This window comes from Dendrobates tinctorius, unplaced genomic scaffold, assembly GCF_039654945.1.
Source record: "Dendrobates tinctorius isolate UK_male_01 unplaced genomic scaffold, ASM3965494v1 ptg000158l, whole genome shotgun sequence".
Classification (NCBI taxonomy): domain Eukaryota; kingdom Metazoa; phylum Chordata; class Amphibia; order Anura; family Dendrobatidae; genus Dendrobates; species Dendrobates tinctorius.
The window spans coordinates 23,165,253-23,180,180 of record NW_027361825.1 but is presented as its reverse complement, the minus strand read 5'-3'; the positions used below and the strand labels follow the sequence as shown (position 1 = coordinate 23,180,180).

General features: G+C 44.2%; 1 protein-coding gene across 4 annotated transcripts in view; it reads left to right on the top strand.

Annotated features, from left to right (window-relative positions):
- The window catches only part of MEIS3 (Meis homeobox 3), a 314,711-nt gene that overhangs the window by 272,317 nt on the left and 27,466 nt on the right, over positions 1-14,928 (top strand). For all 4 annotated transcript variants that reach the window (XM_073549111.1, XM_073549110.1, XM_073549113.1 and 1 more), the window contains 3 exons: positions 3,911-3,961; positions 9,143-9,292; positions 12,328-12,439. In XM_073549111.1, coding sequence (XP_073405212.1) covers positions 3,911-3,961; positions 9,143-9,292; positions 12,328-12,439 — 313 coding nt within the window. The remainder of the gene's footprint in view (positions 1-3,910; positions 3,962-9,142; positions 9,293-12,327; positions 12,440-14,928) is intronic.

Sequence of the window (14,928 nt, the reverse complement as noted above, 5' to 3'; positions counted from 1 at the left end):
AGATGGAAAAATATTCAGAATTGAGAGTAGAGTAGAGGGAGAGATTAAAGATTGTAGTTAGTTGAGTTTTGATGACTGGAGAGAGACTGGAAGAGATGTGAGGGAATTTGGTCAGTAGTGCATGTAGTCGGACAAAAAGAAGAGAGGAGCCGGGAGACTTCTTCTTCTGTGATGAGATAGAATGTGGAGCATGAGCAGGGAAATGCAGGGAGGGATGGGAGTCACGACACCTGGTGGCTGGGAGCATATTTCCTGACAGATATTATCTATTTTCTTTATAAAGTGGGAGGCCAGGTCATCAGCACAAATGTCTGTGATAGAGGCTTATGCTTTCGGCCCGAGGAGGGAGTAAAAGGTGTCAAAAAGTTTCTTGGGGTTGTTGGATAGTGAGAAGATCAGGGTGGTGAAGTAGGTCTGTTTGGCAAGGTGAAGAGCAGAGTTATATTTTCTTAACATAAATTTGAAGTGTATGAAGTCTTCTGGTGTGCAAGTTTTCCTCCATAAGCGTTCAGCTCTCCTAGAGCATCTCTGGAGAAATCGAGTTTGCGATGTGAGCCAGGGCTGTTTTACTCTGTGTTTGGAGGTTTTGAGGGTGAGAGGAGCTACTTGGTCAAGGGTGCTTCTATTAGTGTCGTTGTACTGATGTACAGCCAGATCAGGACAGGAAAAAGATGAGATTGGGGACAGTGATGAGTGTAGGGAGTCTGAAAGTGTATGAGTGTTAATGGCTTGTAGCTTTCTGAATGTGTGGTAGGTAGGAGTGTGCTGGGGTGGGCGAGGATTTGTGAGCGTGAAGGAGAGAATGTTGTGGTCTGAGAGGGGAAGCGGTGAGTTACCTAGGTAGGAGATTGAACAGAGCCGGACAAAGACCAGGTCAAGGATGTTATCGTCTGTTTGTTTCAGAGGTTGAGAGCTGTGAGAGGCCGAGAGAAGTGGTTAGTGATGGAAGTTGGGATGCAGATGTGGAAGTGGGGCTGTTAATAGGGATGTTGAAGTCTCCCAGGATAAGAGTTGGGAGATCTGAGGATATGAAGTGTGGCAGCCAAGCAGAGAAAAGGTCAAGGAAGTGGGTGGGTGAGCCTGGGGGCCGGCATATGACCACTACTCTGAGGGAGAGGGGACGGAAGAGCCTGATGGTGTGGACCTCAAAAGAAGGGAATGAGAGTGATGGAACTGGGGGGATGACCTGGAAAGTGCATTGTGGAGACATGAGTATGCCGACTCCACCACCAAGTTTGTTTGTGGATCTCGTGGAATGGGAGAATTGTAAGCCACCATGGGAAATGGCAGCAGGGGAGACAGTGTCAGAATCCTGAATCCAGGTTTCAGTGAGGGCCAACAAATTCAGAGAATTGTTCAGAAATTAATTGTGCAGGAAGGAAGTTTGTTACATACAGACCGTGGATTCCAGAGGGCACAATTAAAAGAAGGAGATGAAGGACTGCAAATAATATGGTCAGTAAGGTTTCGATGTGAGGTAGAGTAGGGGTTGAGGTTGGGGGATGGTGGACCAGGGATGAGGGAGATGTCCCCTGAAATGAGTAGGAGTAGGAAGATAAAGAGCAAGTAGTTATTGGAATTGTAAGAAGTTTTTTGTGCGATGTGTTTGGGCAAGATGAGCTGAGGTTTTTCAGAAAGGTGAGAAGTGCATGGGAGCTGTACATGGGAGAGGGAAGTATAGAGGGGCTGATGTGTATGAGTCCTGATGGAGGGGGGATGGGGAGGTGAATGTGGATGGCAAGGGAGCACAGGAGGATAGAAATAAAGCACATAGCTAAAGGCCCCTTTACATTTAGCGATGCACCAGTGATCCCGACCACGATGTGACCCGGTCAGGATCACTGGTGCATCGCTAAATGGTCGCTAGTGAGTTGCCAAACAGGCAGATCTCACTAGCGATGCAGCAGCGGTCGGCGGTCACTCTTACCTTTCAGATGCGGCGAGGGTGTACGTCTTCCGCCTGCGTCCATGGCTCGCTCGTCGCCGCCAGCAGGAAGCCGATGACGAGAAATGGACCAGGCCGATCTCGCGCGATCAGCGATAGCCAGCGGGGGAGCCGGTCGGAGGTAAGTATCACATGTAGCGATATCGCTAGCAATATCGCTGTTGCGTCACAAAATCGGTGGCGCTTTAGCGATATTGCTAGCGATATCGCTATGTGTAAAGTCCCCTTAAAAGGGAGAGCAAAGTGTGGGTTACCCGTCTCCTGCCCTGACTAACTGCCATGGATTAACTGCTTCTTCTAGATGCTTAGCTGCTGGGATCCTTTGCTGAGGGGATGCATGCAAGCACCCCACACTGCGTGCACCCCTTAGAATGCTTCTAAATTTATAGTCCACACTACAGGGTCAGAAGAGAGGGATTGTGGGAGCTGGTTTGGGATAATTTAGCAGCTGCTCCAACACACCAGGGGGTGGATAGATGATTAAAGCACTAGTCTTTATACTAGTCTTTACACTAGTCTTTAGACACTGTACTTCCGCGTATACACCTTCCTGACCTATATTTCCGAGTATACACCTTCCTGACCTATACTTCCGGGTATACAACTTTCTGATCTACACATGCGAGTATACACCTTCCTGAGCTATACTTCCGAGTATACACCTTCCTCTGACCTATAGTTCAGAGTGTACACCTTCCTGAACTATACGTCTGAGTGTACACCTTCCTGACCTATACATCTGAGTATACCGCTTCCTGACCTATACGTCTGAGTATACACTTTCCTGACCTATACTTCTGAGTATACACCTTCCTGGCCTATACTTAATAATAATAATAAAAATAATAATCTTTATTTATATAGCGCCAACATATTCTGCATCGCTTTACAGTTTAACAGTTTCAAGCACAACAGTCATAAGTAACAACGTATACACCTTCCTGACCTATACGTCTTGAGTATACTATACACCTTCCTGACCTATACTTCCTAGTATACATCTTCCTGATCTATTCGACTGAGTATACACCTTCCTGACCTATACGTCTGAGTATACACTTTCCTGACCTATACTTTTGAGTTTACACCTTCCTGACCTATACTTCCCAGTATACACTTTCCTTTGACCTATAGTTCTGAGTATACACCTTCCTGACCTATACATCTGTGTATACACCTTCCTGACTTATACTTCTGAGTATACACCATCCTGATCTACACTTGCGAGTATACACTTTCCTGACCTATACGTCTTAGTATACACTTTCCTGATCCATATGTCTGAGTCTACACCTTCCTGACCTATAGTTTTGAGTATACACCTTCCTGACCTATACTTCCGAGTATTCACCTTCCTCTGACCTATAGTTCCGAGTATACACCTTCCTGACCTATATGTCAGAGTACACACCTTCCTGACCTATATGTCAGAGTACACACCTTCCTGACCTATATGTCAGAGTACACACCTTCCTGACCCATTCGTCTCAGCATACACCTTCCTGACCCATACTTCTGAATTTACACCTTACTGACCTATATGTCTGAGTATACAGCTTCCTGACCAATTCGTCTGAGTATACACCTTCCTGACCTATACTGAGTATACACCTTCCTGACTTATACTTCTGAGTATTCAGCTTCCTGACCTATACATCAGAGTACATACCTTCCTGACCTACTCGTCTGAGTATACACCTTCCTGACCCAAACTTCTGAATTTACACCTTCCTGATCTATACTTCCCAGTATACACCTTCCTGACCAATACATCTGAGTATACACCTTTGTGACCTAAACTTCTGAGTATAAGCCTTCCTGACCTGTGCTTCCTACAAAGTACTTTAACGCAGCATGAACAGAGTCTAAAATATGAGTGACACCCAGCATGCGCCATGCTGGGAGTTGTAGTTCTGTAAGTAGAGTCAACATTAATTCTGATTTTTTTTTTTTATTTATTTCTAGATGATCCAGGCAATCCAGGTTTTGAGATTTCACCTACTAGAACTAGAAAAGGTAATCACACAAAACTTTGCATTGTGGGATCTTTGGGAATAGATGACTGCTACTTATTTCTGTACAATGTGTGCTGCTTTAACGACCCCAATAGTGAAAAACTTAAGATTGCTGGTTGCAATAGGGGCACTCTTATTTGCCAAATTGTGCACACCGGATCCGTCTGATCCTTTCCATTTATGGGACCCTACAGACCGGAGTTACAGAACCATAGGCTTCTGTTTTCAGGCTAATAACCTGCAGGAGATTTGGGTATGCATCTGTAAAGCGGGTGCAAAATGGAAAGATTTTCTGATGCTTGGAGGTGCCTTCTTTAACATACTTTCCACTGTGCATATAGATATTAGAGATGAGCAGTTTGTTGCAGATCAGATTTATGTTGAATTTTAGGAAATTTGTTGGACCCTGCAAATTTGAACAATTTGTGATTCGATTTGCAAAAAAAAAAAAAAAATCCAGAAGAAGATTCAAAGAATACCACAAGGTCTCCCAGTAATTCCTTTTAGCTGTTATATCGTGTGGTATATTGAAGTCAATCAGTTTATCTTAGCCTGTATAAACGGCAAGGAAAGGAACGCAGCAGCCAATATTATGACGAACCTGGATAATGGGAGGACGTCACAACTTAGCTATAGGAATAGGGAGAGAAAGGCATAAAATACTGAATAAACATTACAGATAATGTGTGACAGCTGAGCAGTAATACTCATAACCAGATATGTGCAGGCCACTTTGATATTACTAAGGCCTGTTTCACACTTCAGTTTTTTTGTGTCAGGTAAAATCCGCCAAATTGGCGGAAAGCGGATCTGTTGCTAACTGATGTGAACGGATGCCGGACCGTTTTTTTGACGGATCCGTTAAATGAAGAATTTTAAAGGAAGCGAGAGAGAGAGATGAGAGAAGTCTTTCGGGCATGCGTAGTGTGAAGTGCCCGAGAAAACGTTACATGCTCCGTTCGGGCATGTCGGCGGACAGCAAAATTTTGGCGGATCCGCAAAAAAACGGATCCTTTTATTTTGCAAAACGGCGGATCTCGACTGATGGACAAAAACTGAAGTGTGAAACAGGCCTAAGGCTGTGTTTGCATTAAAGAGATGGAAAGTGGTTAGATACAGTCCTAGGGGACTGCAGAGTATTACACATGTTTTTCAGTGAGTTGGAGGCTTTGTAATTTTTTTTTAATTTGACAATTTTCTTACGAGCAGTCAACAATTTCCTTACGAGCAGTCTGTTTAGTGACTTTTAACCATTGAGCTTCTTGTCTATATTTGAATATTGCTTATTTTATCACCCATAGCAATGGCGGAATATAAAATATACAGCTCTGGTTAGTGAACTCTGCAGGTCAGACTTTATAGTATAGCACCTGCTAAATCCTCCCTGGTTCAGTGTATACTGCAAGGGTTGTACATAAACACATTAAGGTCCATTGGATATTTAGGTCAACTGCTAAACAGTGCATGTAGTTTTCTGTCTATTTTGCACGGATGGATGCGAGGTGCAGTAATGAGCTGTGCATGTAAAGATGAGGAGACACATCAGGACGTTCTGTGCATGCCTGCAGGCAGGAAAAGGTTAATTGTACAGTAAAAAAATAAAAATCACCCCTCCCCTGCTCCAGTATGGAGAATCCCATCAGCCTTTGGATGAGCACTGTTGGCACATACCACTTTGAGAAGCAGGGGAGGGGGGGAGAGATGAAAGGCACTACTTCAGAACTGCCCCTCTGGTTTGATAAGCTAATGAGCTCATTAAAGGATACAAGAGGCGCTGGTGGTTTGTAACCAGATAATCCTCTTGTTAATGTGGTAATTAACCCTTTGATTCCCTTTACTGGCCTGCTGGGGAATCAAGAAGGATTAAAGAAACAGGCCTGGGGTGTTGTAGATACGGGAGGTAAGAGCTATGCCTTTTTAAAAGGATAGCCCCCCCCTCATAGGTTCACCTTTCAACCGGGTTACCTGTTGGGAAAAAGACTGATCCTTTAATAAATCTCAGTCCAGCGTCTTTTGCAGTCATGAAGCCGTGTTTATCCTAGGAGGCCATGGGCTGGGTTTTCGGCAGACTCTGGAATCGCTTTCAGAGCTTTTTTTTTCTTCATTTCTTGAAATTTTGGCTTTTGGGCTGTGATTTCAGGGCTATAAGACAATGGCGACTTTTAAGAGCATAATAGACAGACCCTTCGTCAAAGCCAAGCCACATCGGGTCTTTCATCTTCAAGCCCCTTGCTTCTTCAGATTACAGGCCATACTGACCGGGGCTTTGACGATTAGTCAGGCCATGGTTGGCTCATGGAAGACTTATTGGCTGCGGAATTGAGTCTGAAATTGTGATCGGCCCTGAGGTTTTGGGGCAGACTGAGGTCTCATCAACGGAATAATGTCCAAAGAACCCATCAATTTAGGCAGAACAGGATGACCATCTAATGTGGATGCCGGTATCCCGACCCTCAACCAAAGAAGGGAGAAATAAGGACTGGGATATTGGATTTCATCATGACTGATCCTTTTGTTTTCAAGGGACAACGGATATAATGGTGGTTCATACCAATGCAACTGGACACATTCATATAACCATAGAATGTTAGAGTTGGAAGGGACCTACCTCCAGGGTCGTCGTGTCCAACCCACTACTCTATGCAGGATTCATTAAACCATCTCAGACATTGGTTGATGTTAGTGTTCGTACATGTACGATCACACTTGACAAACGGTGGTTGTTCCGTAAACCCATCTACAGCTCACTCAGATGATCACGGATTGGTATATTTACAATGGCCTTGTGACCCATAGACGTCTACGAGACCGAGTGACCATTGGATAATGATTTCAGATTATTATTTTTTTCCGGAAGATGATGATGATCTGTCAGCTAGAACAATCGCTGTTAAATTTCACTGAATGATCATTCTCGTTATGGTAGAAATCGTCTGTGTTTATAGACTGATGTGTATGGGCACCTGTAATCCCCTTTCCCTACTGTTCCTGTACATGAAGGGGTCAGGAGAGATGACCGACAGCAATTCAAAGAGCATGAACAGCTTTATATGTCTTGTCTGTTTTACAGAATATCATATTCTGTGTAAATTGACTCATTTAGCCCATGTGGCTCAGTGGTTAAGAGACTTAGGACTCAATTCGTCACGTATCTTTGTATTTTTAAAAGTCACTTTTCTTCTTTTGTCTCGTGGTATTAGCTGACTTTTTTATGCTTCAAATTCACCAAAATAGCACATGTGGTTCACGAATTTTGCTCATACTTTACAATAGAGGTCAATGTGAAGGCCAAAAAACCGCCCAAAAGACACCTGGGTGACTTTTTGAACGTCATTAATCTGTTTTCGAAGTGTTTTTGACTCCTGAAACATTCGTGTTTTATTCTTTACTTCTAGGTCTAATAAAAAAGTAAGAAAATCACACGCAAAGAAATGCTCAAAAAATGCTTAAAAAACATTAAGAAGACTTTCCACAGAAAACACTTCAAGAGAAATAATTACAAAAAAAAATCAGGGAGACGTCAACAAAACTTTAATAAAAACGCATCAGGACAAATAAAATGGCCTAGAAAACACCACGTAGAAGGAGCATTTCCTCAAGAGGTTTCATTTTGAAAAATGTGTTGTTTTTTATTGCTTCAAAACAGTGCATAGCATTGGGGAGTTTTTGGAGGAGATTTTTTTGTTTCCTGAAAGATTTTGAACTGAACCTAAAGGCCCCTTTACATTTAGCAATGCACCAGCGATCCTGACCACGATACGACCCGGTCAGGATCGCTGGTGCATTGCTAAATGGTCGCTAGTGAGCTGCCACACAGGCAGATCTCACAGCGACGTAGCAGCGGTCGGCGGTCGCTCTTACCTTTCAGACGCGGCGAGGGTGTCGGTCTTCCGCCTGCATCCATGGCTCGCTCGTCGGCGCCAGCAAGAAGCCGACAACGAGAAATGGAGCTGCGTGATCTCGCGTGATCAGCGATAACCAGCGGGGGAGCGGTTGGAGGTAAGTATCACACATAGCGATATCGCTGCTGCGTCACAAAATCGGTGACGCTTTAGCGATATTGCTAGCGATACCTCTATGTGTAAAGCCCCCTTTAGGCTACGTGCACACAACATATTTCAGACGCAGGGTTTTCCCAGGCGAAGCTACTTTCAGGAACATGCCTAAGTAAAGAAGAAGCTTTGTAATTTATTTATTTATCCATGCATGAAAAACACTGACAACATTTTTTTTTTTTTTTTTTTGCGGAGGCAAAAAATGCTGACCAAGGCCTTAGAATTACTTTCCTGATGCATTTTTGCAGCCTTTTGATTGGACAGTTCCCACTTTGGAGCGTTTAGACAAGTGACATGCACTTTATTTTTGCTTGCTTTTTTACTTTAGGAAAAAAACGCTCAAAAAACTCTTTCTATAAACAATAAAAGTGGAATGAATTAGAAGAGTTTTAGAAGTGTTTTTGAAGCATTTTTTTCTGGAGAATTTTGGCGCAGATTAGTTCCAAAAACTGCATGTGAACCTTGAGCTAGGAAGTGTTAACGTCGAGGTTTTTTTATCGAGTTTTTGGAGATGAAAGTCTTATGTTTTTGAGGAAGATAAAGGATAGTTTCTGCACAAAAAAATCTCAGCAAAAAGACTCAGTGTGAATTCAGCATTAAGGCCACATGCACACATTGAGTATTTGGGGAGTTTTGTACCCCAGTATTTGTAAGCCAAAACCAAGAGTGGGTGAAAAATGCAGAAGTGGTGCAAATGTTTCTATGATGCTTTTCCTCTGACTGTTCCACTCCTGGTTTTGGCTTACAAATACTGGGGTAAAAAACTCAGCAAATACTCAATGTGTGCATATGGCCTACGAGGTAGAACTGAGCCATCAGGTTGTTCATCTTATCAACAGGTCAGGTCTATCTGAAAGTGTCATCTCCTGAGTGGTCCTGCCTAAGTCCTCGCGTTGGGCCATATTAGGACAGAACAGATCGTGCCGCCTCTCCACCTGGCCCAGCCGGTGGTCTGCCCGTAGTGTTTCTGGAGTGGTGAAATGCTACCCCTGTGATTTCCTCTAAGTGAGGGATTAGCTGATTAGGTGAAGAATGTGATCATAGTGTTTAACCCCGACTGTCATGAAATCCTGAGAGCTCTTGCGACTGATTATTACTTCATGAAACCATATTGTGCCTCCTTATAGGTTCACGACCTCTGTGACAATTTCTGCCACCGATATATCACCTGTTTGAAAGGCAAGATGCCCATCGACCTGGTGATAGACGACCGCGACGGTTCCTCGAAATCAGACTTGGAAGATTTCACAGGATCCTGCACGAGTTTATCAGATCAGGTAAGGATGTTCTTGGGTGGATTTCTAAAGGGGGGGCATCTGAGTAGACTGTATATTGGAAAAGCAGAAATCCCTAGACTGTTCTTTTGGGCTCATTCACACCTTCAATTTTCTCCAACGAGTGCTATCTGTGGTTTTCACGTAGAGCACTCGTGCCTACCATAGTCTATGGGGCCATTCTCATGCCCGAGACACGTCCGATTTTGATCCGACAAATTGGCAATTCAAATCAATGGGTCCTTGAAGAAATTGTGACGCACTCTGGTAGCATTCGAGTGCAGTCTCATTTTCAAGGACTGTCACAATAAAGAAAGTGAGAAACTTTTTTTAATTTCTCCATGTGCGCATTCTCCACGTATGAATTACTGTCGTGCGACACATCGCCGCTGGATAGCCCCAGAATAAATGGGATCCATTCCTTTTTTTGGGAAGAAATCTATGGACAGGCCGAATATAAGGTCACGTGATTGCTGTCTTATCCGTATTCCTAGTGTAGGTCGTCATCTTATTATGTCACTGTGTGCGGCTGTCGTTCCCGCGCATGTACGTTATGGCGGGGGTGTAGACCCAGCAGTGGAGCCCTCCACTGCATCTTTAATGAGGCACAACCCAAGACTGTTAATTGTGGGTTACACTTCCCTCTAGATAGCACCCGGCCGTTCTCTCGCCTCCTTCTTTACAAGCTAATGCAGGCGATACATTTGCCTATAGCTGGACTGATGCATTTTTAATATTCCTTCAGGCTACAGAGCAGGCAGGGTACACAGCGAGGCCTCGCACTGAGTGCACTAATTCCAAATTCCAAGCAGCGGCCTATTGTGTGCTTGTCACCCCCCGCGTGCGCCATCCACGCCTAACCCCTTCCTCACCACAGGCTGCATGGTCCATAAGGGCTCCTTATACCTCCCGTCTCTAGTGGGCGCTCAACTTTTCCAAATATTCATCGCAGGATGAAATCACATAGGGTGAGGGGTGTGCAGAAAGCAGAATTGCACCTTTAGGACCTAGTCAGTCAATTGGACTGTAGCCATAAAACCACTGCTGAATGGTCGTTTAATAGCTCGTTTAGTCAGTCGACCGCACTTCCATGCCAAAAGGACGTTCGTTAATATGATCCGGTCTGTGTGCACTCAGCAGCACATCACCTGCTGACACAGGATCATGTGCTGCCAAGGACGACAATCACAATGGTCCATACTCTCGCTGAGTATTTTCTGCAGATTTTACTACAGAGTGTTGGCTGAAAAAAACGCTGCGTAAAATACTTGTCTTTTTGGTGCTGTTTTTACTTTTATTTGTATGGATGAAAAATGCTGCAAGAATTGACATGCTGCAGAGTTTAAGAAAGAAAAAAATAAGCAGCATGTGCATGATATTTCAGAAATCGAATTCCCTTTTCTGGTACTGTACAGCTCAGCGGAAAACACAAAGCGGGTAAACAAGCCCTAAATCATTTCACCCGACGAACAAGAGGGTCCCTAAATCATCTCACCCGACGAACAAGCGGTGATTGCCGGCCTAGGAAAACAAAACAAAAGCTCATTCCCGATTTATTATCATGTCTTAGTGAGCTCTTACATCAGTTTTATGCGACTTTGAGATATATTTGGCGTTTAGACGGTTACCCCCCACTACCAATCCCCAGTGGTAGTTATGGGTATTACATTGCAAATTACCTATTCACCCTTTTGTAGCCCCTAACGTTGTCGGTTGATGTACACTTACTGTATGATATGTAGGGTTTTTTGTGACCTGGAAGAATATCCTTTAAAGAGGTTATACCTCATTAATAGCAGGTGACATCCCTTTAAATATTAAATGTCATCCTATCACCACTCATCAGATAGTGATAAATGAGTGCACATATAAGCGGTGGCATTTGGTGTCACAGTACTGTGTTTTCAGACCGAAACGCTGGAGGCCATCTTGCCCGTTAGATGGCGTTGATCCCTCCCCCTGCCCCCCCCTGGTGTTCATATTATGTTATTGCACCAAGGAAAATAAATGCAAATGTTACATTTTTTTTTTTGCAGACATCGGGGGCTATATTGTGCATCACGGCTGACCTTGCTTATACAAATATGCGTTGTTCACAACAGTGGATTCGGTGTAGGGACCGACCCAGGAAATACATCGTTGACATTTGTACATCGCCGTTGGAAGCGCTGACCTATTCATCATGTCACTGTCATTAGCGCATGCTAATGTTAGGAGGGACTGACCCGTAAATCATGCACCAATCCCTGGTATAATGCGGGCCTAAGGAAGGAATGACCCCGCCTGGAAAGACTCTGACCCTTTGGTAGCGTTTTCTGCCGCTATGGAAGAATATGAGAGTATTTTCTAAATTTTGCAGATGAAGAGAATGGGAGGCATTAGCATGTAAAGGAACGACCGCCTGTATTTCATTTACATCTCGTGTCTGAATTGTGGCCTCCTGCAGATCCCAAACAAAACTCTCCCTGCCTTGTGTTCCCTTGGGGTCAGAGCGCCCGCCTGCCTCCCTCTTTAACCCTTGAGCCCCCCAGGTTAATCAGGACTGGGGTAAAGGGTCGCAGATATTTTTTTTTTCTTGCTATATCCAAATCATCACAGCTGGAACCTAAAACTCTGTGATCACCTGGAAGTAACGGCTAACTACAACAGTGCAAAGGGAGCCAGCGAGCCGGACCGGGGAGCCTAAAGGCAGCCATCTCTTTGAATGTGGGATTAAAGGGTCAATAAGGGTCAGTTCAGCTCCCAGAGGGGGTGTATGTACAAATGAAAACGACCCCTCACATCCCAAGCAGCAGATTTCCTTTCATCCTACTCTTATCTCCCCGGTGTTGAGTTTTCTAAAAGCTCTTTACAAAAGAAACCATAGAAAATTGAGTTCTCCCTAAAACCCCTGCAAGTTCCTTTATGGCTTTTCTTGGTATTGAGCCCTCTCTGGTATGAGGTGCGGCTGGAAGTGACTTATATCGGTCTCTTAACATAAAAAAAAAAGAAACCAATTTAAATCGTGTATTTATTAAACTTTTATGTCTTTTATATAGAATAACTCATGGATTCGGGATCATGATGAAACGGGTTCTACCCACTCAGGAACGCCGGGTCCATCCAGTGGAGGGTTGGCATCACAGAGCGGGGATAACTCCAGTGAACAGGGTAAGGACGACGTCACTCGCGTTAGCGATCTGTCTATTATTGCCATATTAAACCCTTCATCCTCCATGATGTATGTATCCATCATGGAATGGATCAGGGTACATGGAGGAAGGTCCAGACATTGCAGATACCGGCCGGTACCTGCCCCTAACAGCAGCAATCAAAACTAGCTCCGATCGCTGCTGGTTAACACTTTAAATGCTGCTATTAATCACTGTATATAAGCTGCCTGGTTCCAATTGGGCACCCATCGGCCCATTATGACATGATCGCGGGGTTTCCGATCCAAGGCAGTTGGCTCCCCATTGTAGTCCCCATGACACTGTCATCTTGATACTCCTGTAAAGTCTCATAGAAGACCTTGATTTGTACGATATGCTGAAGTATTGCAGTATATAGCGCCAACGATCAAACATATCCCAGGTTGGGGGTTAAAAAGAAAAAAATGTAACTTGAAAAAAAGTTTTAAAAATAGGAATCAGCCTTCTTTTCTCTAGTTAAAAATTAAACATACTTGGCACTTGGCCGCATCCGTAAAATTCCGATCTATGAAGATATCAAACTATTTAAACACTTAAAGCAAAAACAAAATCGAAGTCCCAGAATTATCATTGCTTCACCAACGAACCTCCCCTCCCTTAAAAAAATGAAATAAAAAGCAATCAAAGCCTTATATGTCTCGCAAAATGGTATCAATAAAAGCTACAGCTGGGCACACAGAAAACGAGCCATCACACAGCGGCATCGACGGAAAAAAAATGTTGTGTTTTGTAAAAAGGGCGGCACAAACTCAATTCTTTTTACATTTACTATTTTTATGGATTTTTAGATTTATTGAATATTTTCACTTTTGTTGACTATTTTATGGTAGGAAAAAAATAAAAGATAAAAAACGCTATGTAGGTAAACTTTTCCATGCTTTGTCCCATTATAGGCATATAGGAAACGTTTAAGAAAAAGAATAATTCTAATTTCAGACATTCCGCTCTCGTAGATTATGGTTTGTAGCATCTCAGGAGTCGTAATTTCACAACGTCTTCTTCCACAATAGTCATTAAAAAATAAAAAGGCAAACTGTTCATTTAGTAGAAGAAGAAGAGGGGCTTTAGAGTCAGCCGGAGATCCTGGAGTTGGGGGTGGGCATCGGGCCTCGCCAGGGACAATTGGGGAAGGCCAGCTGCATTTTGAGTTGGTCATGAAGGCATTTCAGTGTTTACTTATAGATCAGGATGACTGATATGGTAATTAGGAGCGGGATTCCAGCACTCGGCCTGGATGGCGTAGAACGGTTTTCTGGGAGCTGCTGGAGCGAGGGGCCACAGAGAGGTGGATTATACACCCTACAGGCTGACCCTGAGGGATCGCGGGGACAAACTGATCAGTGTTCGCTCCCCGGTCAGGTTCTGCTGACGATCCAGGTCCAAACCTGAGTCTTTAGTATCCTGCAATCACAGGGAGCTTCTTGTGTGAAATCCAGGCCCCTTCTCTCACTGCATCACCCACCCCTTTTTTTCTGTTCTCAAACTTCAAGGTCATCAGATAACTGTGCAGAGAGCCTTAACTGGGCTGCTGGAGAAGTTGTTTTTTTTTCCCTTCCATCTGTGTGCGACCCCGCTCATTCATAAATCTCCCGCATCCCCACCCTCTTCAATTGCCCAACACTACACCCCCCCTTCTGTCATCGTCATCTTCATCTTCTTGTTGCTGCACTGTGTGTCTGCTTCATTGACTCACAGCAAGGGTTGCTATAAAGCCACAGGGAGTGTTGGTTAATCACAGAATAATCCTAAGGGGGGGCCCACCATACCGCCCCCCCCCCCCAGAGCCCCACTCTCTCCCTGTAGCAGCACCACCCTCTCCCTCTTCCAGTCACTCCTTGCAGTATGTAAACTGGATTAGTGTAAAATAAACAAGTGGAGCAGACGTGCGCTGGCTGTTCCAGAAGCCGCCACCGCCGCGCTCGCTCAGACCTCTGTGTATCCGTAGATCCTTTTTTTAAAAAAAAAGGAACTAATAGCTATTATGGGGGCTGGCCAACCCCCAAGCCGTGCCCCTCTGTGACGCCAGGACAGTAATGACTCCCGTGATTGTGCGGACATGGCGGATTATCTTGGCTCGTGTACTATATAATTATAGAGTAGTAATTGTCCCGATTATGTGTTGATCAGCACAGATTGAGTTATCTCCAGTCCTCGATCGGCTCTGACTCAGTGAGGCGGGAGGCAGAATGGCTTTCTATAAACCTAAGATAGGAGCTGATTAGATTATACGCCATGCTGACAGATCTCTGTTCAGGGCACAGATCTGGATAATCATCCGCTAGTTAGATCTGTTCACATTTCATCTTTTCTTCACTCGTGGCTGGGAACGTGGCGGGAGGGAACACCTGTGCACTGAATAGATCCATAGGGCGCTATGCAGGGAAGTGCGTCTGTATACGCTTTTATTTTCTTTTTTTTTACAGTATGGGACAGACCTGGGCATTTTAT